Genomic DNA, 24,739 nt, shown 5'->3' with positions numbered 1-24,739 from the left:
AGTTAATGCTACGCCGACCTGGGCTCGCAACTATCATGACTGTGTTGCATGTATTGTGTTGACTGGACCCTCAGCCTCTGAGTTCTACACCGAACTGAGATATTCAGCAATAATGTTAAATCGCGAGAACATATATTGAGTAATAGTGGCGCAGGTACGAGTCGAGTGTAATCACTCCCGAGGTTTGCGTAAGTTTCAAACCCAAATTTCTAAATTATATATCTTAAATGGAGTCAGATAAACGAGTGGAACGAGAGTAACCACTAAGCTTTCAATACGGCCCCGTTTACGAACGGAGAATATTAGGAATTTTACTGATCTGTTTCAGGCCAGTTGTAAGCGGGATATGGGGCAGGTCAATCCATATCCGACCCGTGGCAACAGACCCAGTATATTCCTAAACATAATTGTGCTCTGCTCGTGTGCGGAGGATGATAATTAAAATCTTTCATTCACTCCCAAACAGCCAGGAAAGAACACGTCGTCCCTTCACCTCCAGCTATTCCCTCATAGGTCTAGCTGTGCAGGTTCTACAAAGCTATCATCAATGCTTGTGCAATGGCTCTGATCAATTTCCCCTCTTTACTAAGCTTCAATATGGCTCCCAAAGACAGCTCTCTGGTCTTATATTTTCTAACACAAATACAGTCTTCACAGGCAAAACCCCAAGGTGAAAACCAAGGGTATACATTCAGAACTATTTATTGTTTAACCAGTCAATCTACCAGGACACATCTGGGCAACCAGAAATACCTGTCAGTCACATGTTCCAATACTTTTGCTGACCTAAAAATTGCATGGTCTCATACAAAAGGACATAAGTTCTAAGTTGTGCTACGTTCCACATTGTTTTTTTTAAAGATATTTTTTAGGCCTTTTTCAGCTTTATTGGACAGTATATAGTATAGAGAGACAGGAAGAATGGGAGCGAGAGAGAGGGGAAGACATGCGACAAATGTCGGACGGTCGGATTCGAACCGCCAACGTCGCGGCTCGCAATGAGCATGCGGTCAGTGCTCTACAGGCTGCGCCACCGAGACACCCACGTTCCAAATTGTTGGGGCAGGAAAGACAGAGGCCTCTATACAGTGGGAGCAATAATTATTTGATCCCTTGCTGATTTTGTAGGTTTGCCCACTTACAAAGAATGGAACTGTGTAGAATTTTAATCATAGGTACATTTTAACATTGAGAGACAGAATATCACAAAATAATCCACAATAACAACATCATATAAATTTCATGAATTTAATATATTTTCACACAAAATAAGTATTTGATCCATGGAACAATAGGACTTAATACTTGGTGGAGAAACCTTTGTTGGCAAGCACAGAGGTCAGACGTTTGTTGTAGTTTTGCACAGGTTTGCACAGATCTTGGGAGGGATTTTGGTGCACTCCTCTTCGCAGATGCTTCTTTTTGAGCCACTCCTTTGTTGCCTTGACCGTATGTGCCCATGCACGACCCATTTTCAGTGCTCTCACTGAGGGAAGGAGGTTGTTGCCCAAAATTTCCTGGTACATGACCCCATTCATCCTCCCCTCGATACGGTGAAGTTGTCCTGTCCCCTTACCTGAGAAACACCCCCAAAGCATAAGGTTTCCACCTCCATGCTTCACAGTGGGGATGGTGTTCTTGGGGTTGTACTCAGCATTTCTCTTCCTCCAAACACGGTGAGTCGAGTTGATGCCAAATAGCTCTATTTTGGTCTCATCTGACCACATCACCTTCTCCCAAGCCTCCTCTGGATCATCCAGGTGTTCTCTGGCAAACTTCAGACGGGCCTGTACATGTGCCTTCTTCAGCAGAGGAACCTTGCGCGCACAATTTTAATCCTTCACGGTGTAGTTTGTTACTGATGGTTCTCTTCGTGACTGTGGTCCCAACTGCCTTCAGGTCATTAACAAGCTCCTCCTGTGTAGTACTGGGCTGATCCCTGACCTTTCTCCTGATCATTGATACCCCACGAGGCGAGATCTTGCGTGGAGCCCCAGACCGAGGGAGATTGGCGGTGACTTCTTCCATTTTCTAATAATTGCTCCAACAGTTGTTAACTTCTCACCAAGCTGCTTGCTTATTTTCTTGTAGCCCATCCCAGCCTTGTGCAGGTCTACAATTTTGTCCCTGATGTCCTTAGACAGCTCCTTTGTCTTGGCCATGGTGGAAACGTTAGAATCTGATTGATTGTGTGGACAGGTGTCTTTTATACAGCTACATAGCGATGTAACGAGTTGACACAGGTGTTTTGGGTAATGAGTTGAGATTAGGAGTGCTTCTTAATGGAAAACTAACTGGTCTGTGGGAGCCAGAATTATTGCTGATTGGTAGGGGATCAAATACTTATTTCATGCAAAAATACGATAATAAATGTATAAAATTCATATGATGTTGTTATTGTTGATTATTTTGTGATATTCTGTCTCTCAATGTTAAAATGTACCTATGATTAAAATTCTACACAGTTCCATTCTTTGTAAGTGGGCAAACCCGCAAAATCAGCAAGGGATCAAATAATTATTGCTCCCACTTGTGATGTTCTCGTTATCATAGTAAAACACGTGGACAACTGTTATATCAAGTAGTTACGTTTTTATTCACTGGCACGCATACAGCCGTATGTTCTCTGTCTGACCTAGACTTCCTGTCTGCTATCGCACATGACCAGAACATGTCAAGTTGTACTACAGTGTCGCATATACTGTAAACACTACATCACTCCTTTTTTCCACAACTAAACAAATATTCACTTATTTGTAATACACAAAACCACAACTGACATTAACTTGCTGTCTGTAGTAAACAAAATTACTTTTCAAATCATAACTGAACAGTACACATTCTCCTAGGTTTAACCATATTACAATTTAGGATTTGAGCACTATATCATTTCAAACCTGTGCTAGAACATTCAATCATTTAAACACATTCGTTAGTGTACCTAGTGCACGTGTACTTAGTTCAAACAATACTTGAGAACCGGACACTGTTATTCACAGAAGGACCTGTGAAATAAGTTTGTCTTAGTGAATTTGTCTACTCATAGTCATTGAGGTATGAAGGGCGCTGTCGGTTGTTTCTGGACGGGTATCTTGGGTGCCTTGGTGATGCAGCAAGGACAGTATCACCATCATGCTCATCAGGGTCTAATGGGAGGTCCTGTATCTCTGCATTGATCCTTTTGAAGAAGGAGGAGTTCCTTGTAATTGAATGTCCATCCTTGGTTGCGGTGACCATAGAGCCTTTGACCGTTGACACAGTGTATGGCTTACTATTGTAGGGCGTGGTAAGCTTGTTGTGTTTGGGCTGTTGGTGAAGCACTGTGTCGCCAGGGATGAGAGTGCGTGGCTTGGCGTGACGGCGTGTGTCTGAGTTGAGCTTCATCTTTGCTTTAACCGTCTGGTCTCGCTCTCTGATCTTGTGGTCAATGTTGCTTTCAATGGCTGTGGTGAGTATGGGGCTCTTTGTGTGCATTCTGCGCTGGAACATCAGTTCTGCAGGTGATGCTTCAGTGGTGCTGTGGGGTGTGGAGCGATACTCACGGAGGAATGTGTTGAGTGTCTGTTTCCACGGGATGTCCACAGTCTCTGACACACGGATGGCCTTCCCAAGTGTGCGCATGAAACGTTCTGCTGTTGCATTCGCTTGGGGCCAGATTGGTGTAATCTTCCGGTGATGGGAACCTAGGTAGTCTGCAAACTTAGAAAACTGATCACTGTTAAATGGAGGGCCATTGTCTCTCTTTAATACTCTGGGGATTCCGAACATGGAGAACACCTTATCTAGGACTGGGATGACTATGTTGGCTGAAGTAGATCTCACTAGTTCGACTACTGGGTATCGTGTGTATTCATCTATGATGACTAAGAGATACTCCCCAGTAGGAAGTGGGCCATAGAAGTCTACACTGACATTATGCCAAGGGGCTTCTGGTAGTTCAGACATTTTCTGTGACTGTGTCATGGGTGTGTTTGCTTGGCATGCTAGACAGTTCCTGACAATGTGTTCTGCTTTCTGGTCTATGTCGGGAAACCATACCTTTGACCTGAGGAGTGTCTTGGTCTTAACAATGCCCTGGTGTCCCTCGTGGGCTAGTTGTAACACTCTGTGTTCGAGGGATTCAGGGATGACGATCCTTGTGCCTCGGAGGATGACGTCATCAGTGTGCAACACAGTTAGCTCACTACTGATCTGCTTGTACTTCTTCAGTACAGTAGCATGTTGTGTGTCACTCGTGATTTTGTGCTATGTACTGTCTCTGATGTGTGCACTGACCTCCTGCAGTATCGGGTCTTTCAGTGTTTCCTCTTTTATCTCGGCTAGAGTCACTGCTTTGGGCGTAGAATGGCGTGTCACAAAGTTGACATACTCCTCTGCTACCTTCCCTGCTCTTGTGCATTCACCTGTCAGTGTTTGGATGGGGTGACGGGACATGTAGTCGGCGGGGTTCTGTGCGCCTTTCCGGTACTCCACCCGAAAGTTGTATGGCTGGAGTCTCAGTCCCCACCTCTCAATCCTCGCAGGTGGTTTTGATTTGGGGTTGTTCCAGATCACTTCGAGTGCTTTGTGATCTGTGACTAGGGTAAAAGGATTACCGTAGAGGTATAAGTGGAAGTGTTCACAACTCCACACGATGGCTAGTGCTTCTCGTTCAGTTTGTGAGTAACGCCTTTCCACGTCACTGAGAGCACGGCTGGCATATGCTATTGTGCGCCTCACCCCTTCTTTGCTCTTTTGGTAGAGGATGGCGCCTAGGCCAACCGAGCTGGCATCCACGACAAGCTCTGTGTCCTTGCCTGGATCAAAGTATGACATGACTGTGTCACTGGTCAGGTTGTCTTTGATCGTGTGCAGTGCTTTGGCTTGCTCCGGGCCCCAGTGCCACGGCGTGTCTTTTCTGGTTAACTCGCGGATTGGTGCTGAAATGGAAGCAAAGTCCTTGATGAAACGAGAGCAATAGTTGGCCATACCGAGTAGGCTCCTGACTTCGGTTAGGTCTCGTGGATCGCTGGCTTGCTGGATGGCGGTAACCTTTTTGGGGGCAGCTGAGATTCCACCTGCTGAGAAGGTGAATCCGAAGAATTCGAGGCTGGACTTATTAAACTCACACTTTTTGCGGTTGAGTGTGAGACCTCTCTCTTTCAGTCTCTGGAATACCGCTGTGAGGCTGTCATCGTGATCAGCCTGCGTTTTGCCGTGGACGATGATGTCGTCACTTTTCACGCCACTGATCCCTTGTATTGTCTGGCAGATCGCGTTTTGGAACACCTCCGCTGCAGAGGATATTCCGAAGTTTAGGCGCTTGTAAAGCCTCAAACCTAGGTGCGTGGTGAAGGTTGTGATGTACCTACTGTCTGGGTGGAGCTCTAACTGGTGATATCCAGCTGTCAGGTCAAGCTTGGAGAAAACTGTAGCTCCGTTTAGCTCGTGGATGACATCATCCATGGTGGGGGTGATGTGACGCTCACGCTGTACAACGGTGTTGGCCTGTCTCACGTCAACACAAATCCTTACTTTATCTGGATCTTTTGGCTTGGGTGGGGTCACGATGGGGGAGAGCCATGGTGTAGGGCCTGTCACCATCTCGATGATGTCATCATTTTCAAGCTTTTTCAGCTCATCTTCGACTTTCTGTCGGATGTGAAATGGAACCCGCCTGTGTGGCTGACAGGTAGGTTGTATGTCAGTGTTGATGTGAAGCTTAACTTGGAAGTCCTTTAGCTTGCCGATGCCTTGGAAGAGCTCTGGGTATCTGTCCACCAACTCATCCGCTACTGTTCGGTTGCTTGTAGAGGACACATTATTGATTATTTTGATCAGGCCTAGCTCCTCAGCTGTTTTGTAGCCTATCAGAGAGCAGCCATCACCCTTCATCACATAAAACCTGCTTCTAGTCTTTTTGTTCCCTGCCTCTGTGTCGCATGTGAACGCACCAGCTATGGGCAGTGGGTTGGTGCAGCCATATGGGAATATTTTTATACTGGCTGGAGTGAGCTGCGGGCGTGGTCTTATTATACTAAGAACTGATTCACTGATAATGTTCACTGCAGCTCCTGAGTCGATCAGTACTGATATTTGGACATCATTAAGTCTAATGTATGTCTGTGGCTGTATAGTGTTGTTGCTATTGACTACAAACACGTATGCGTCATCGCTACTTGATGAGTCGCGTGTATTATCATTATGTGTTGTGCTGGTTACATTACACACTTTCTTATGTGTTTGGCATTGTTTACTGTCTCTGTTGTCTCTATCTTTTGTTTTCCAGTCTTTTATAGGTTGTTGTTGCTTAGATCTGCACTGCCTCGCAAAGTGATTGAGTTTACCGCATACTTTGCAGTCCTTGCCCTGTGCTGGGCAGTCTCCTTCATGTGGGTACTGTCCCCCACAGTTCCTGCACTGATTGTTGGGCTTGGCTCTCTCGGCGCGTCGGCTGGAGGCTGGCCACCTCTTCTAATGCAGTCGCTCTCTGTTCCATGCCCGCTGCTTGTTGTTCGGACATTTCCAGTGATCTCCCGTGGTCTAGAAGGTCATCTAGGCTATTGTCAGGCTCTCTGAGTGCTCGTCTGCGCAGCCTGGACGAAGTGCAGCTTTGAATCAGTTGTGCTTTGATCTCTTGATCCACGTCAGCAAACTCACAGTTCTTTGCAAGCATGCGTAGTCTAGTGCAGTATGTGTTTAAATTTTCACCTGGCTGTTGCACTGTCTTTCTAAAGATATACACCTGATACTGAACATTTTTCTTTGGTGTAAAGTACGTTTGTAGCTTCTGTTTGACGTCCGCGTATTTGTCTGCTTCTACTGCTAACGTGTCATAAATGTCATGCACACGCTCTCCTGCTAGGTGCAGCAGCAATGCTTTTAACCTAGGATCCCCGGTAATGTTCATAGCAGTGGTATAGTTTTCAAAACTTTGCACCCATTTGGTCCAACGTGGTCCTACTGAGCTCGGATCCGTTTCTGTGTCGAAAGCTTGCAGAGCGACGGTGTGCGTGAGTGACATGATGAGAGCAGCTTGTTGCGTTAGCCCCTCGCGTCGTTAGCTTGGTAGCTTAGTACTTTGCACGGTGCAGTTTGAAACTTTTCTCTTCTTCTTTTCTTTTCTTGACTTGTCCGTCTTTTATCTTCGTCGCCAGTGTGATGTTTTCGTTATCACAGTAAAACACGTGGACATGTCACGTTGTACTACAGTGTCGCATATACTGTAAACACTACACCACTGTACATCATTGCTGCATGTAGGTGGAATTTGTGCATTAGACACATTTGGAAACGGGTGGTTGCCAACTGTATAATTTGTTATGTTAGAATAGTCAGATTGACTTATCCAGCAACAAACAAAAGCCTGTCAGCCTATATTTGTTTCTAGCTTAGTTTTGTTTTGTTTATTTCATTTACTTGGCTACATCCGTGTCCCTTGGCCTTGGGACCTTAATGTGTTATTTGTTCTTGTAAATAGCTCTGCATGATACACCGTTTTGCACTTTAATTCTTGTGTGGCCCTCTTTTCACTGAACATGCTCAACACTAGGGATATGTATGAAGAGCCGGTATTTTTTGGTACCGGTTCCTAACTGGTCGGTACCAGAGTACCGCTTAAGATTCTGGACAAACGATACTGTTTTCGGTATTTTTCAAGAGTCTACCTAACCGTTGCGTAATTATGACACTGCTGCCGTCGACAGGTTATGACGCAGCGCCCCGTTGTTTTCTCTAGTCAATATGTCGGCAGTAAGAGCTAAGCGCTCCAAGGTATGGGCTCACTTCATCAAACTCAATGGATCCTCGGCTCAATGCAATATATGCAAGAAAGTAGTTGCGTCAAAGGGGGGGTAACACCAGCAACATCAGGAAACACTTGCAGTCTACCCATAGCATAAAGCTGAAGGAGTGCAGCGTGTTTGACTGCCTAAACAACGCATCTAAAGTTAGCAACCCGGCAGACGCTAACAACACCGTGCCCTCCTCCGTGCAGGCAGACTCCGACAGTGCTTCTTCATCAAGTCATGGTGAGTGTATGAATCATTAAAGGGGAAGTGAAATACTAGATTAAGTTGGCATAATTTACAAGATTGTTTCCCAATATATACATCCTTAAAGGTTTAAGACTGCCAGTAAAGCTGGATTAAAAATAATAAGTAATTAAATTACCCTTTTTTAAAACATGCGCAGCCCCATTTTATCTGAGTGTATAGCGTGACGTCACTCTGTCCAGAGCGATCTGCCAGAGAAAGTACATATGTTGCTTTTCCTTAACAAAAACTGTTAGGGCTAAATGCGTCAGGAGAAGAGCCCCCCCTACACTGTTCTGTTTACATGTATGTGTCTGTTGCGTTGAACATGTAGGCAAGGGCTTTGGTCTTCTCCCTAGGTTTTTTTATTTTATTTCATCTATTCTGAGAAGCATGTGTAATTTTAAGTTAAGCTTCTGTTCTGTTGAAGCATTATCACATTGACAGTTACCTTTAAGGCTGTATGGAGCTGCCTGCTCGTTTTTTTGACATACCTCGCACTGCACATGTTGACTTGCTAAGGGCTTAAAAGGCAGGTGCTGTAAGTTGTTTAATGATGTTGCTGGTATTACCCCCCTTGTGGTAATAAAAAACGATTGAATCTTTTACCATCTTGTAATGGTCTTGTCTTTATTTTATACACTAAATTACACGCCGTGGTATCGATAAGAGTATCGATAAATACCGGCACCGATAAGGAGTATTGGTATTGGTATCGGTATCAATAAAATCCTAACGATACACATCCCTACTCAACACCCATCAAAATATATGTTGCGCACTCCCTCCTACGCCTAGACACCTGAGGGATGTAACAATCATTTTGTCATTAAGCTAGACTAATTGTAAGTGTTTGTAGGTAAATAGTGTTTGTCAGTGAAGTTCTGAAGCCAAAGGCGGAATGTGTATCATTGCCAAATCAACTAAATAGCATTTGTTTTCTTATTGTTTGGTTTTTTTATCATGGATGGCTGCACAACAGTTACATAATCAATATCTTAGCTGCAGGCTGAATTACAGTAGGTTATTTTTATATCCCTTTTATCACTTATTAAAGCTCAGTTTAAAAAAAAATGTGTCCAGTAACAACAGGTCAGCCCACAGGGATATACATTTCATTAGTGCTTAATATTGTCATAGATTATGAAGTATTGTGATTCAGTTTGTTAGGACAAATCAGTGAGCAAAAATACACTGTGAGAAAAATCAAGTCAATGTTTATTTAAAAACATTGTGTAATGGACATCAAATATGATTTTGTTAAACAAATGAAAAACATCTAATTCCATTGAACGTTATTGGCTTACAATGTGTGAGAATTGAAATGGTATGAGACTTACTTCATCATCAACTACAATGGAGTTAACCTGTTTTTTCTAAGACTGAACAGTTTGAAAATTTGAACCCTGATGGCTTGAATGCTAATTCCATAAATGACAGGATTAAACAATGGTGGAAATATCAGAAAGTAAACGGATAGGAATATTCAAGCTTTGGGAGGGACATGACTCATGTTGAAACGACTTGAAATAATTTCAAAAAAGCATCCTACTGCATAGTTAATCACAGTCAGTAAGTGTGGGGTACATGTTTGAATGGCTTTGGTCTGAGATTCCTTAAAGCATACAGGCATACTCTGAGTATTTGCGCATAGGAAAAAATGAGCAGGTATGGGACTATTAAAAAAAAAGTTACAAGTAAGCCAATTTTGCTTTGAAAAGAACTTTCCAAACAAGACAGTTTGACTACTGCAAAATTAGGACAATATGCCTTTTCTATGATCCTTTCACAAAATGTCCACTGTGCAGTCAGTATGAAATAGAATCCAAAAACAATACAAGGATAAAACCAAGACAATGCAATAAGTATGCACACTTTTCTATGAGACATTAATTGGTGATAGTGTAACGGATGACAAATATGCGACATAATGGTCATAGCCCATCATTGCTAAAATAATAAATTCAACTGTAGCATATGTGTGTAAACAAAAGATCTGTAAAAGACAAGCAGTGAGAGATATTTCATAAGTATGAGACATTAAATGACCAAGTACTGATGGCAATAAAGATATTGTGCCATAAATTCCATTCACTGCTAAGTTACAAAGTAAAAAGTACATGGGTTCATGGAGACCTGTTTCAATGTAAATTACCAGAATAAGAATTATATTTGCAAATACCATGAGGATGAACAATAACAGGAAACCTGTAAAGTATACATATCTGTGGTCTTCCAGTTCAGCGTATGCCATCAATATGAATGACGTCACCACAGATGCATTCTCCATGATGTAGTTGTACAATGAACCCTGCAGAGAAGAATTGCATGGATTTATTAACTATGTTTTATTTCAACTGCAACCAGGAATGGAGTTCTTTAAATTAGATACAAATACAAATACATCCTGACGTGACAGTAGAGTATTGAGTGAAACATTAAATGAAGCCTTTCCAAATACTTTTGAGAGGCAAGTAAAATAGTAACTTTCAGATTGAGATATCATCTCTTTAACAAAATGGCCTGAAGCATTGAAATAGATGTCTAAGAATCTTTGGTGTTGATCTTTTTGTGTACTCATTCTCTTTTAGTGTAAAATGTAAATTACTCCAACACTGTAAATGGCTGCTGTTAATTTCAGTCTTGATTAATATTATGATATAACTTCAATTCACAAGAGGCAAAGTAAACATCTTGGAGGTCCTCTATTTTATGTTATTTTAGTGAAGACAGCACAAACAGCAGAATGTTGGGGGGGAAATCAATCACAGGACACCAGGGAGAGGAGAACCAAAAGCAGGCATAGCACCAAAACAAGCAGGGGAGAGAAACACACAAACTAATGTGAGATTGGTAAATAAGGAAACAGGCAGGTTGGAGAGAGTAGTGGGGAGAAACACACAAACTTATTTGAGATCAGTAAAGAGGGAGACAGGCAGGCAGGAGAGAGTAGTGCAGAAGGAAACACAGACAGTACTTGCATGAGAACAGTGAATTAGGCTCACATTGAGCTCCATAATGTTTGGGACAAACATTTTCGTGATTTGGCTCTGTACTCCGCAATTGTAGATTTGTAACCAAACAATTCACATGTGGTTGAAGTGCAGATTCACCTGAGAAGATTCTCGACACCTGGTGAGTGTGTTGTCTATGGGTCAGTCAGCAGTCATTGCAGTGGTGACCTTGAAAATATAAGAGTCTATCTGCGTTCTGAGAGGTTTTGAGATAATGAACTTCAAAGCTTTCACATTCTAAGACAGGAAAACTGAAATGCAGGGAAGTTCTTCATAGAGCAAAATGATAGTCCCTAAAAGTACAATATCAAAATTCTATCAAATTGCCCTATAAACAACATATGTATGACACCATTTTTATCAAAAATGTCAGTTAGAACTCTCTTTTATAATTACAGCACTGCATTAAACAAAGTTAGAGTAAATTTTCTATTTTTTTCCCCATGACAACCTTTGTTTTCAGCTATTGATTGATATTAAAAAGAAAAAGCATAAAACTTTTGTACTTTTTGCCACATTGTCCAGCCCTAATATTACTACTACTACTACTACTACTACTACTACTACTACTAATAGTAATAATAATAATTATAATAATACTAATAATAATAAATATAAAATACATACATACCCAGAAGATATTTAATTCAGTATTGGCCAGTTTCTTGTAACTTGATTGTGTCGGTGTTCTTCAGACAACACACTTGAGGCATGGAATCTTCGTGCAAGCTTTTTATAAAGGACTGGCCCATGTAAGTACACTGGTTGTAATCAGCTGGTGATGTCATACACATACAATGACACTGCATTTATAATTAAGCACTAATCCCCAAATGTTATTAACTCCAGCATCATGCAGTACAAGTGTGTTCATGGAGAATCAGCGGTAGACATGTTTAGGGAAACACTGGAAATGTTACAGAAATTTAATTTAAGTTCTTCAGAACACAATAAACACATTTATTTTAATCTCTGAACTATGTAGTAGCATGACACATCCTGTTTCTCACTTCCTTTAAGGTCAGCCATGTCAAGCGAGGGGCCACCCAGTACATTACATTACATTACATGAATGGCATTTGGCAGACACTCTTATCCAGAGCGACGTACAACAAAGTGCATACCCATAACCAGGGATAAGTGCACCGAAAGACCCTAGAGGAAAGTACAATTTCAACTGCTACCTGCACAACAAAGATAAGGACCAGGGCCTATTTGATTTTTTTAAATTTCTTTATATATATTTTTTTTTTTTTTTTTTTTTTTTTTTTAACAAAACACAGAAGTATGACCAAACCCCTTAATTAGCCAAACACTGCTTACCTAACCAAACTAAAAATACTGATACACAAAAAAGTAAAACACGGAAAAACAACAATTAAGGTTCACAGGGAGGAAGGCTCTAAAAGACGCGTCAATACCAGCGACACATGTTGAATGTGCTCAGAGATGGTGGTGGAGAAGATTAAAATATCGTCCAGATAGACAAACACACTTCTCCAGCATCTCCCTGAGCACATCATTGACGAGCGCCTGAAATACAGTGGGGGTGAGGCTGAACGGCATAACGAGATATTCTGTGTGCGTGTTAAAAGCCATTTTCCACTCATCACCCTCCCGTATGCGTACCAGATTGTACGCATTATGGAGGTTCAGTTTAGTGAACACTGATGCCATCTGCAGGCACTCGAATGCGGAGTTCATCAGCGGCAGGGGGTACCTATTTTTAATAGTGATAGCGTTCAGCCCTCTGTAATCAATACATGGCCTTAAGCTCCCGTCTTTCTTTTTTACAAAAAAGAATCCCGCCCCCGCCAGTGATGAAGGCGGTCTGATGAACCCATTAGCTAAGGCATTGTGAATGTATTCCTTCATGGCCCTGCCTTCTGGCACAGACAGCGAATAGAGCGCACCCTGGGTGGGACTGTACCCGGATGTAAGTCGATCGCACAGTCGTACAACCGGTGCGGAGGTAACGTGCTCGCCCGTTGTTTGCTGAAAACTTCAGCCATCTCGCTATAGGCCCTTGGCACATTAGATGGCAGCGGGAACGCAATAGCTCCCACCATCCGGTCCTCACCCCCACTGACTGAGGTTTGGAAAAGGCTCTCTGTGTCACAGTCTGTGACGTCACTGCCCTCACCCTCGTCAATAGGGTGATTCCAGTCACAGACTGAGTCCCACTCCAGATTCCCCTCCTGCTCCTCCTCGTCTGGTGTTCTAACCTTAGGACTAGGGAACCCCCTAGCCTCCTCCTCGTCCAATTCGGACCCTATGTCAGTCTCTATGGGGGGGGCCAAGGGAGTGTGCACACGATCAGAGTGGCCAGCGCATTGTGGACCCCACCGGGACACCAGATTGCTCCAGTTCCCCCAGTTTATTTGGGGCTGGTGTTTGGCTAACCATACATGACCTAAAACTATCGGATACGCCAGGGACTCCACCAAAAAAACTAAAAACAAAAAAACAAAACATATATACGCTCCCGGTGCCCCAGAAACGGGATCCGCATAATAACCCGCTCTGTCATGTGACATACCACCCCGGACCCCAACAGGCGGCCGTCAAATGGCGTAATGGATTTGGGCTGTGGCATGGACCGAACCGGCAGTTTTTTGTGCTTAGCCCACTGACGGTCAATAAAGTTATCCACCGCCCCAGAGTCGATAAAGGCGTCTGCCCCAACTACGACCCCTTTCCATGTCAGTTCGACGGGAAGAACTGTGTGAAAGCTAGTACCTTTGATTGGTCCCACTAGTAACTTTCGCTCCACTAGTGGGACTGCTCTTTTGCTTTCAGGTCGGGACAGTTCCTTATCTGATGCCCCGGCCGCTTGCAAAAAAAAAAAAAAAAAAACAGCCCTCCTCTCCAGGGTTGCCTCCTAGGGCGCGCCAGCGTTGTACTGTCCAGCTGCATCGGCTCCTCCCCTTTGTGTACCTCCTGTTTCCCTTCGGCACCTACAACCCTGCCTAGAGGAGGAGGAACCAGCCAATTGAACCAGCCCCTTCTGCCCGCTCTCTCTCTCATGTTCCCGAACCCGGTTATCAATACGGATAGCTGTAGAAATCAGCAACCCTAAATTCCCCGGCGGTTCCATGGTGGCTAGAGCATCCCTGACAGGGTCTGATACTCTGGGTTCCCCGTTTCATCCAAGTTACCAGCCGCCGCCTCTTTGCCGGTGACGTTGTGATCAAACACCCGTGTCATTTCTTGTATGAGGAGCTGGGAATCACTCATTAGAGGAGACTGTGCCCGGATCAGCGGATCCGCCCAGGTCGGAGGAGTCCCGGTCAACAATGATAAAATAAATGCCACATGGGAATCCTCAGTCAAGAAGCGTTAGGGTTGTGCTTTAAAAAAAAGATCAGTGCCTGTGCCTGCGATGAACGGAACTCGCTCGCCAATTGCCGAAAACTAACGGCGCGCCCCAACAGCACATCCTGCTGCTTACCTAACCTGGCCAAGATCTCGTCCTGGAGCTGGAAAACCATAGTCTGCTGCTCGGCAGTAGCAACCTGCTGCGCATGCAACGGCTGCAGCCCCTGCTCCTGCCTAACTAGAGCAGCCTGCTGGGCTGTAACAAATTACACAGTTGGCAACCACCCGTTTCCAAATGTGTCTAATACACGAATTCCACCTACATGCAGCAATGATGTATTTGTCATCGTTTATGTCTGATATTGTGCATATAGCAGGAAGGCTCAAGACACTGCTGTCAGAAGTAACGTCCTTTTAGAGCCTTGCGCACCCCCAATAGTCTGGGGATCAACATTAGAGATCCCCGTGGTGGATTGTGTATTTAGGTTACTTCCGCATAACTATACTGCACAAGATGCTTGTGCTTTTCGTTGCCTTCTTAGTCGTAGTGTTCCTAAGGTTAAATCAGCGAGTTTGGAGTTGTCGCTCCTCCTGGTGGGAGCTTTGCGAATCTCCAATAGTGGAAAGTAAATTATATTATGGGTCTGAAGTGTAAAATACACCCCTGCCTGTCACCCTCGGCTACCTCTCTGTCCCAAACTATCTCTCCTCGCAGCTACCCTCAGACAGCAACAGGTCGAGAAGATCATAAAAAATAAGCACAATAATTGTAATAATACCATACAAGAAAATACTTTGGATGGATTTTCAAACAGATTTCTCTAATTTATGAGATTCGTTATAAAAAAATAGTCTGTACCTGCCTCAAAATAACTTTTTCGGAAAAGCGTCTACCTTATCCTTGTCTTCCATTGTATTCGTTGAGACAATCCAACCTGTGCAATATGCATGGATTTTAATGGTAATGAAAAGACTTAATTTGATATGAATGAAAGGTACACCAGACTCACTTATAATATAGTGAGCAAAATCCAGCTGCCCACGTAGCACAAATCAACTTTGAATGGCGCATTGGCGAGGTGCGTGGTGTACTAATTTTAACCAGGTGTGTTGGTATCTCTGCGGGTCTTCCACTAGACGCAGTAAAGTAGATTTGAAATTGCTATTTTGAACAGCGGTGTCATGGTGGGAGGTAGTGACTGATTGTGGCCACCAGATAGCATTTGTTTTCTTATTGTTTGGTTTTTTATCATGGATGGCTGCACAGCAGTTACCTAATCTTAGCTGCAGGCTGAATTACAATAGGTTATTTTTATATGCCTTTATAACTTATTTAAAAAAAATTGTCTATTAACAACAGGTCAGCCCACAGGGATATACATTTCATTAGTGCTTAATATTGTCATAGATTATGAAGCATTGTAATTCAGTTTGTTAGGACAAATCAGTGAGCAAAATCAAGTCAATGTTTATTTAAAAACATTGTGTAATGGACATCAAATATGATTTTAAGACATGATTTTACAGTCATAATAAATATACAACAACAACAAGGTGATCAAACGTTTTCTTATTCAACAAATGAAAAACATCTATCCCCTTTTTAACATGATTAAAAGACAACCCAAATCAAATATCTAAGCAACCCAAATAATAACAAGGATTTGACAGCAGCAGCTGCCGAATGCCAGGCCTCCAACCAACTTTCTAGAATGAACTCCATGAATCTGAGCAATCAATGTCTCCATGTAGACAATGCGGAGAAAGCCATTTACCCAATGACACCTACACAGGGAGTGTGGTTAATATCTGATAATTTATGAAATGAGAATGAGAAAAGGGCTTGGATTCGAAACTTCTCACTAGGTCTGTTAGTCACTGGAATTCCATTGACCTTTTCGGTTATTGGCTTAAAATGTGTGAGAATTGAAATGGTATGAGACTTACTTCATCATCAACTACAATGGAGTTAACCTGTTTTTCCTAAGACTGAAAAGTTTGAAAATTTGAACCCTGATGGCTTGAATGCTAATTCCATAAATGACAGGATTAAACAATGGTGGAAATATCAGAAAGTAAAGGGATAGGAATATTCGAGCTTTGGGAGGGACATGACTCATGTTGAAACGACTTGAAATAATTTCAAAAAAGCATCCTACTGCATAGTTAATCACAGTCAGTAAGTGTGGGGTACATGTTTGAATGGCTTTGGTCTGAGATTCCTTAGAAGCATACAGGCATACTCTGAGTATTTGCGCATAGGAAAATAGTATCATGAGCAGGTATGGGACTATTAAAAAAAAAGTTACAAGTAAGCCCATTTTGCTTTGAAAAGAAGTTTCCAAACAAGACAGTTTGACTACTGCAAAATTAGGACAATATGCCTTTTCTATGATCCTGTCACAAAATGTCCGCTGTGCAGTCAGTATGAAATAGAGTCCAAAAACAATACAAGGATAAAACCAAGACAATGCAATAAGTATGCACACTTTTCTATGAGACATTAATTGGTGATAGTGTAATGGGCGACAAATAGCAGCATACCGGTCATAGCCCATTACTGCTAAAGTAGTAAATTCAACTGCAGCATATGTGTGTATACAAAAGATCTGTAAAAGACAGGCAGTGAGAGATATTTCATAAGTATGAGACATTAAATTACCAAGTACTGATGGCAATAAAGATATTGTGCCATAAATTCCATTCACTGCTAAGTTACAAAGTAAAAAGTACATGGGTTCATGGAGACCTGTTTCAATGTAAATTACTATAATAAGAATTATATTTGTCAATACCATGAGGATGAACAATAACAGGAAACCTGTAAAGTATACATATCTGTGGTCTTCCAGTTCAGCGTATGCCATCAATATGAATGACGTCACCACAGATGCATTCTCCATGATGTAGTTGTACAATGAACCCTGCAGAGAAGAATTGCATGGTTTTCTTAACTATGTTTTATTTCAACTGGAACCAGGAATGGAGTTTTCTTTAAATTAGATGTCCTGAAAAATACATCCTGACGTGACAGTAGAGTATTGAGTGAAACATTAAATTAAGCCTTTACAAATACTTAGCTATACATGGCAGCTTTTGATAGGCAAGTAAAATTGTAACTTTCAGAATGAGATATCATGTCTTTAAAAAAAAGGCCTGAAGCATTGAAATAGATATCTAAGATTTGATATACAAGCTAACTAGAATCTTTGGTGTTGATCTTTTTGTGTACTCATTCTCTTTTAGTGTAAAATGTAAATTACTCCAACACTGTAAATGACTGCTGTTAATTTCAGGGGGGGGGAATCAATCACAGGACACCAGGGAGAGGAGAACCAAAAGCAGGCATAGCACCAAAACAAGCAGGGGAGAGACACACACAAACTTATGTGAGATCAGTAAAGAAGGAGACAGGCAGACAGGAGAGAGTAGTGCAGGAGGACACAGATACTCATGTGAGATCAGTCAAGAAGGAGACGGGCAGGCAGGAGAGAGTAGTGCAGAAGAAAACACATTCAGTACTTGAGAACAGTGAATGAGGCTTACATCCATAATGTCTACTCCGCAATTGTAGATTTGTAATCAAACAATTCGCATGTGGTTCAAGTGCAGATTCACCTGAGAAGATACTCGGCACCTGGTGAGTGTGCTGATGTCTACGGGTCACAGACTTCAAGCAGTCATTGCAGTGGTGACCTTGAAATTATAGGAGTCTATCTGCGTTCTGAAAAGTTTTGAGATAATGAACTTCAAAGCTTTCACATTCTAAAAGTACAATATCAAAATCCTATCAAATTGCCCTATAAACAACATATGTATGACACCAACTCCATTTTTATCAAAAATGTCAGTTAGAACTCTCTTTTATAATTACAGTACTGCATTAAACAAAGTTAGAGTCAATTGTCTGTTTTCTTCCCATGACAAGCTTTGTTTTCAGATGATTGATATTGATATTAAAAAGAAAAAACATAAAACTTTTGTCTTTTTTGCCTCATTGTCCAGCCATAATATTACTACTACTACTACTAATAGTAATAATAATAATAATACTATAAATATAAAATACATACATACCCAGAATATATTTAATTGAGAGTATTGGGCAGTTTCTTGTAACTAGTGTCGGTGTTCTTCAGACAACACACTTGAGGCATGGAATCTTCATGCAAGCTTTTTATAAAGGACTGGCCCATGTTAGTACGCTGGTTGTAATCAGTTGGTGATGTCATAACTGGGTTACACTTACAATGACACTGCATTTATAATTAAGCACTAATTCCCAAATGTTATTAACTCCAGCATCATGCAGTACAAGTGTGTTCATGGAGAATCAGCAGTAGACATGTCTAGGGAAACACTGGAAATATTACACAAATTTAATTAAATTAAGTTCTTCAGAACACAATAAACAAATTTATTTTAATCTCTGAACTACGTAGTAGCATAACACATCCTGTTTCTCACTTCCTGTAAGGTCAGCCATGTTTGCTGAAGTCAAGCGAGGGGGCCACCCAGTACACCACGCACCTCGCCAATGCGCCATGCAAAGTTGATTCGTGGTGCGTGGGCAGGTAGAAAATCAGCTGTATTTTGCTCACTATATTATAAGTGAGTCTGGTGTACCTTTCATTCATATCATTACATTTTTTTTACATTATTGGCATTTGGCCAGAGCGACGTACAACAAAGTGCATACCCATAACCAGGGATAATTTTGCTGAAAGACCCTAGAGGGAAGTACAATTTCAACTGCTACCTGTACAACAAAGATAAGGACAAGGGCCAAATTTTTTTTTTTTTTTTTTTTTTTTTGGAACAAAGAAACCAACAAACAACAGAGCAAAAGTGACCAAAGTTAACTATCCAAACACTACTTACCTAGCAAACTAAAAATACCGATACACAAAGCAAGTCACAGAGACAACAATTAAGGTTCACAGGGAGGTAGGGAGGGATGGGGAGAGGTGCTGCTTGAAGAGGTGTGTCTTCAGCTTGCGCTTGAAGGTGGGGAGAGATTCTACAGTTCTGACCTCAACGGGGAGTTCGTTCCACCACCGTGGAGCCAGAACAGACAGTAGTCGTGAGCGTGAGGTGGATATCAAATTAAGTTTTTTCATTGCCATTAAGATCCATGCATATGGCACAGGTTGGATTGTCTCAACGAATACAATGGAAGACAAGGATAAGGTCTTATAGTTATTTTGAGGCAGGTACAGACTTGCACTGATATTTTTTTATAACGAATCTCATAAGTAAGAGAAATCCGTTTGAGAATCCATCCAACGTATTTTCTTGTATGGTATTTTTACAATTATTGTGCTTATTTTTTATGATCTTCTCAACCTGTTGCTGTCTGAGGGTAGCTGCGAGGAGAGATAGTTTGGGACAGAGAGGTAGCCGAGGGTGACAGGCAGGGGTGTATTTTACACTTCAGACCCATAATATAATTTACTTTCCACTATTGGAGATTCGCAAAGCTCCCACCAGGAGGAGCGACAACTCCAAACTCGCTGATTTAACCTTAGGAACACTACGACTAAGAAGGCAACGAAAAGCACAAGCATCTTGTGCAGTATAGTTATGCGGAAGTAACCTAAATACACAATCCACCACGGGGATCTCTAATGTTGATCCCCAGACTATCAGGGGTGTGCAAGGCTCTAAAAGGATTTTACTTCTGACAGCAGTGTCTTGAGCTTTCCTGCTATCCAATAACAGACATAAACAATGACAAAAATTAAAACAATGAGATTTGAAAGTGACAAAAAGAAACACGTCGCTATACCAAAATAAACGCAATGTGGCTGTCAAACTGGGAAACTATGAGAAACAGATACAGCAGTGGCAATAATAATTTCCACATACGAATAGCGGGGACATTGACTTATCCCTTATGCTTGATCAAAGCCGAAGGGAGTCTGAGTCAGTCATAGCCACCGACAGAGGGCCTCAGTCCTCCTAGGTCCACACATACTCAGCCTAACGCTCTCCACCCAAAAGGTAGCTTTTATAAGGCGGAAATAAAATATATGGACAAACAGCCAATGAGAGCAAGCGTGTGAAAAAGGGTGCAATAAACTCAGAACACTTGGCCTGGACAGAGGGAAGCTGCTCACAGGGGCGTCCCAGAGGAATCCTGTCTTCCAACTGTTGTGTGTCTGACATTTGTGCAAAAATAAAATGCGGGTGAATATGTTCAGAACCTTGACAGTTAGAGCTTCTGTGACTGGGTTTTAGCAACATTTGGAGTAATTCTGAAAACCAATCCCAAAGGGTTACCTTTCAGAAGAGACTAGGATTATGCCTGTAGTCAAAAGAGTTAAATAGTATCAATTTTATTTTGGGTATGTCATTTTTAATCTTGTGTCAAGAAAAGGGCAGATACTTAAGGGGTTAAGCCCACATGGATGGTGTCCTGTTACACAAAGGAGTGAGCCAGAATACACCATGGAAAATTCAGGGGAAGCATAATATAACAACATTGTGTAACTGACATCAAATATGGTTCACCAATTACCAAGTAATGAGAGTGCCTGCAAAATTATGAAATGATTGGGAAAATATTGTGCATTCTATAAGCATGAATAATAAAATTTAATTTTAAAAGGTCAAACAAACAGAACACTGTACTGTAGGCGCAAATATATAACAATAACTCATCATTTCAAGGTAAGTCATCATCAGGTAAGTCTCAACACATTTAAATATAGGACATAATGATTGGGCAACAGCATAGCAACAGTAACAGAACAACAACAACAACAGAAAAACAATATCAACAATCATCAGTCAAAATGATTGAGATATTTGCATATTTGGTTTGATTAAAAAAATATGCAAATATCATGAGTGAACACAGGATTCATTTGTGTTAATTAATTTGTTTGGAAGTGTAGTATAATGATTATTTTATTATGTAATTGGTGTATGTGTCACTAAATTAATGTCTGTGAAGTTAAATAATGTAAGGGGCGAAGATGGTTTAATTCTCCAGGTAAAAAAAATGTCTTGCCGTGCTGCAAAAGAATCAGACATTCACCCACAGGCCTCGCACCTGGAGGGATTTAGCTCATTTAGGTTACTGGCTTACAAATATGTAAAACAATTAAACATGCATGAGACTACCTCATTATCACCTTCATTGGAATTCACTTATTTTTTCTTGCAATTATACAATTTCAAAATCTGGACCCTGATAGCTTGAATGCTGACTCCATAAATGAGAGGATTAGACAATGGGGGAATTATCAGAAAGTAAAGGGACAGGAACATGCGAGCTTTATAAGGTACATGACTCATGTTGAAACGATTTTGCAGGATCTCAAATAAGACTCCCACAGTATAGTTAATCACAGTCAGTAAGTGTGGGGTGCATGTTTGAAGAGCTTTGGTCTGAGATTCCTTAGAGGCAGAAAGGCAGATTCTGAGTATGCGCAAATATGAAAATACAATCATAACAATCTGAGGACCAGGTAAAAAAAGAAATAATACCAGGCCAATTATGCTGTGAAGTGACGTATCAAGACAAGACAGCCTGACTACTGCAAAATTGGCACAATACACTTTTTCTATGACTGTGTCACAAAATGGTAGCTGTACAGTGAGCATAAAATAAAGCCCAAAAACGACACAAGGATAAATCCAGGAAATAGAAATCAGCATGCACACTTTTCTAGGGGACATGAGGAGGTGATAGTGTAATGGAAAACAAATGGCAACATAACGGTCATAGCTCATAACTGCTAAAATAGTAAATTCAACTGTACCATATGTGTGTAAACAATATATTTGTAACAGACAACGGGTAAGGGAGACTTCAAAATGAGATAACAAATGGCCAAGCATTGATGGCAATAAAGATGTGCTACCATACACTCCATTCACTGCTAAGTTACAAATAAAGAAATACATGGGTTCATGCAGACCTTTCTCAAAGTATATCACGAAAATAAGAACTGAATTGGCCAATAATATAAGAATGTAGACAAGAAGGAAACATGTAAAGTATAAATATCTTTGATCTTCCAGTTCAGCATATGCTGTCAATATGAAGGATGTCACTGCTGATACATTTTCCATGGTCACCTGGTTTTACAGTCAATGCTGTAGAGAAAAGAGTGTTTATAGAGGGTTTATAAAAGATTCTGAAGAGAAATATAGTTTTAATGCAGCATTAGTTCCTGTTTTTCATCTAATAAAATTATCATTTCTAATGCAGGGCAATCCACTTAGAGGTGCTCTTCTGCATACCACTGTTGTAATGTGTGGTTATTTGCGTTACTGTCACCTTCCTGTCAGCTTCGACCAGTCTGGCAGGAAGGTCAGCAGTTTCTGAGATACTCAAACGACCCTGTCTGGCATCATTCCACAATCAAGGTCATGCAGATCACATTCCTTCCCCATTCTTACAGTTGGTCAGCTGAACTTCTTGACCATGTCTGCATGCTTTTATGCATTTAGTTGCTGCCACATGATTGGCTGATAAAATATTTGTCTTAACAAGGTGGTGTACAGTTCTACTTAATAAAGTGATCACTGAGTATATACAGTGTATAGCTGGTAGCAACAAACAACTACTTACAGTTTCCTTTGAAAGGGGTTTTGCTGTTAAGACGAGCAATGTTGAGTGACTGGATGTTCTGCAGATGCGGACCTCATCTTGATGAATGAGAGAAGCTCATGTTCTGCTTTTTATGAGGACATGGCTGTGCAAAAACAGCACAAAGCTTGTGACATCAGAAGTGATGCAACGCTGCTGGATTCAGTCATCACATATCTGATATGTAACCCACTGGAGTCAACTTATGTTGTGTGATGAATGTCAACACACTGAAACATGCAAGCATTATATTAAAAGTTGAATGTTCTGTTTATTATGTAATTTCTACTATATCTGCATAGCATGACATGAGACACAGTTCATTTTTGCCTTTTGTGGATAAAACACACTTGGTCTGCGTTCAGATGCACTGCCGTCTTCAAGTGAAATAGTAACAATTGCAAACACTACATTCGTGGACAGTGACCATTGTGAGATTTTCTGAAGGCCTCAACTGTGCCAGTTCTAGCCAAAATGGCTTTCACCCTGTGGCTGATGGATTGGCTTTCTTTTTGTGTTCTCGGCGTTTTGGGGCCTTAGTTTTGGCCTGACTTTACTTTTCTTTTTCTGCAATGTAAAACTGATTTTTACCAGATTTTTGGACCTAATTACTCCATTTGACTCCACTGCTAATAGAGGCCCACTCCTCAATGCAAATGTGACGCAACGTGGACATTTTGAACAGCTAGAGGAGAACAAATTATCAACATGCATCACATGTAAAATGTATTAAATGCAATAATATGTAAATGAAAGACTGTCGCACTCTATTTCCATCGATTCCCCAAATCATACCCTCTTATGAGCAAACAATTACATTACATGACATTACATTAATGGCAGTTGGCAGATGCTCTTATCCAGCGACGTACAGTTGATTAGACTAAGCAGAAGGCAATCCTCACCTGGAGCAATGCAGGGTTAAGGGCCTTGCTCAAGGGCCCAAAGGCTGTGCGGATCTTATTGTGGCTACACCAGGGATCGAACCACCGACCTTGCGGGTCCCAGTCATGTACCTTATCCACTACTCTACTGGCTGCCCCTGCTTACACAACCTGTTTCTCCAAACAATGGACCTCATTTATATAAATTTAAAAAAAGGAAATCCATGTGAAAATGTATGTGTGATCAGAAACAAACTAAAGATTTGCGCCGGATTTATGAAAGAGTAGACACAGGTAGGTATGTTGATAAATTCCAATCAATCGTAAACAAAAAGCGCATGCACAAAATGTATAATTAGCATAAATTGAAGCCCCTAATATATATTATAAGGACCACGGAAATTAATTTCAGGCAATTTAAAGAGATGGCAGAGAAAAAAATACTGTGTAGCCTACATATGATTTGATTTTTTATTTATTTATCATTATATGTCTGTGTGCGCTACAGCTACATTGTAACTTCTCTTTGCAAACATGAAAATGTATATAAAACTTATTCAGGCCTTAACATCTTCAATGCCGTGATCTTTTTTTTTTTTTAAAGATTTTTTTTTCGGCCTTTTTTCAGCTTTATTGGACAGTATAGTATAGAGAGACAGGAAGAATGGGAGCGAGAGAGAGGGGAAGACATGCGACAAATGTCAGACGGTCAGATTCGAACCGCCGACATCGCGGCTCGCAATGAGCATGCGGTCAGTGCTCTACAGGCAGTGCCACCGAGACACCCCGCGTGATGTTTTCTTACAATAAACTTGAACTTGAACTTGCAGTTATATCTACCATTACTAGTTATGGACAAAGAGTAAATTTGATTTGTATAAGTGAAAATACAGGACACTGTGATTTCAA

General features: G+C 41.4%; 2 protein-coding genes across 2 annotated transcripts; both read right to left on the bottom strand.

Moving 5' to 3' along the window:
- Window positions 1–12,897: 12,897 nt before the first annotated feature.
- Window positions 12,898–17,247, bottom strand: LOC133107418 (olfactory receptor 52K2-like). The gene is made up of 4 exons (XM_061216408.1): window positions 16,335–17,247; window positions 14,478–14,600; window positions 14,185–14,235; window positions 12,898–13,310 (listed from the first exon to the last, which is right to left on the bottom strand). The coding sequence occupies exons 1-4, from the start codon at window positions 17,245–17,247 to the stop codon at window positions 12,898–12,900; spliced, it is 1,500 nt and encodes a 499-aa protein (XP_061072392.1).
- A 4,252-nt stretch (window positions 17,248–21,499) lies between these two features.
- LOC133107417 (olfactory receptor 52L1-like) lies at window positions 21,500–22,426 on the bottom strand. The gene has a single exon (XM_061216407.1). The coding sequence runs from the start codon at window positions 22,424–22,426 to the stop codon at window positions 21,500–21,502; it is 927 nt and encodes a 308-aa protein (XP_061072391.1).
- Between the last annotated feature and the right edge of the window lie 2,313 nt (window positions 22,427–24,739).

The sequence above is a fragment of the Conger conger genome, chromosome 13 (assembly GCF_963514075.1).
Source record: "Conger conger chromosome 13, fConCon1.1, whole genome shotgun sequence".
In the NCBI taxonomy this organism is placed as follows: domain Eukaryota; kingdom Metazoa; phylum Chordata; class Actinopteri; order Anguilliformes; family Congridae; genus Conger; species Conger conger.
Note: the sequence above shows the minus strand (reverse complement) of the source record. Positions and strands in the feature narration are given on the sequence as shown.

Excerpts from the sequence above, each read along its gene's own strand:
- LOC133107418 (XM_061216408.1), bottom strand. The coding sequence starts at position 17,247 with ATGGAGAATGCATCTGTGGTGACGTCATTCATATTGATGGCATACGCT. Across the intron at positions 14,601-16,334 it reads TCAAATTTTCAAACTTTTCA|CCCAGCAGGCTGCTCTAGTT; the intron begins GTCTTAGGAAAA and ends AATTTGTTACAG. Across the intron at positions 14,236-14,477 it reads CGAGATCTTGGCCAGGTTAG|AAATGACACGGGTGTTTGAT; the intron begins GTAAGCAGCAGG and ends TCCTCATACAAG.
- LOC133107417 (XM_061216407.1), bottom strand. The coding sequence starts at position 22,426 with ATGGAAAATGTATCAGCAGTGACATCCTTCATATTGACAGCATATGCT.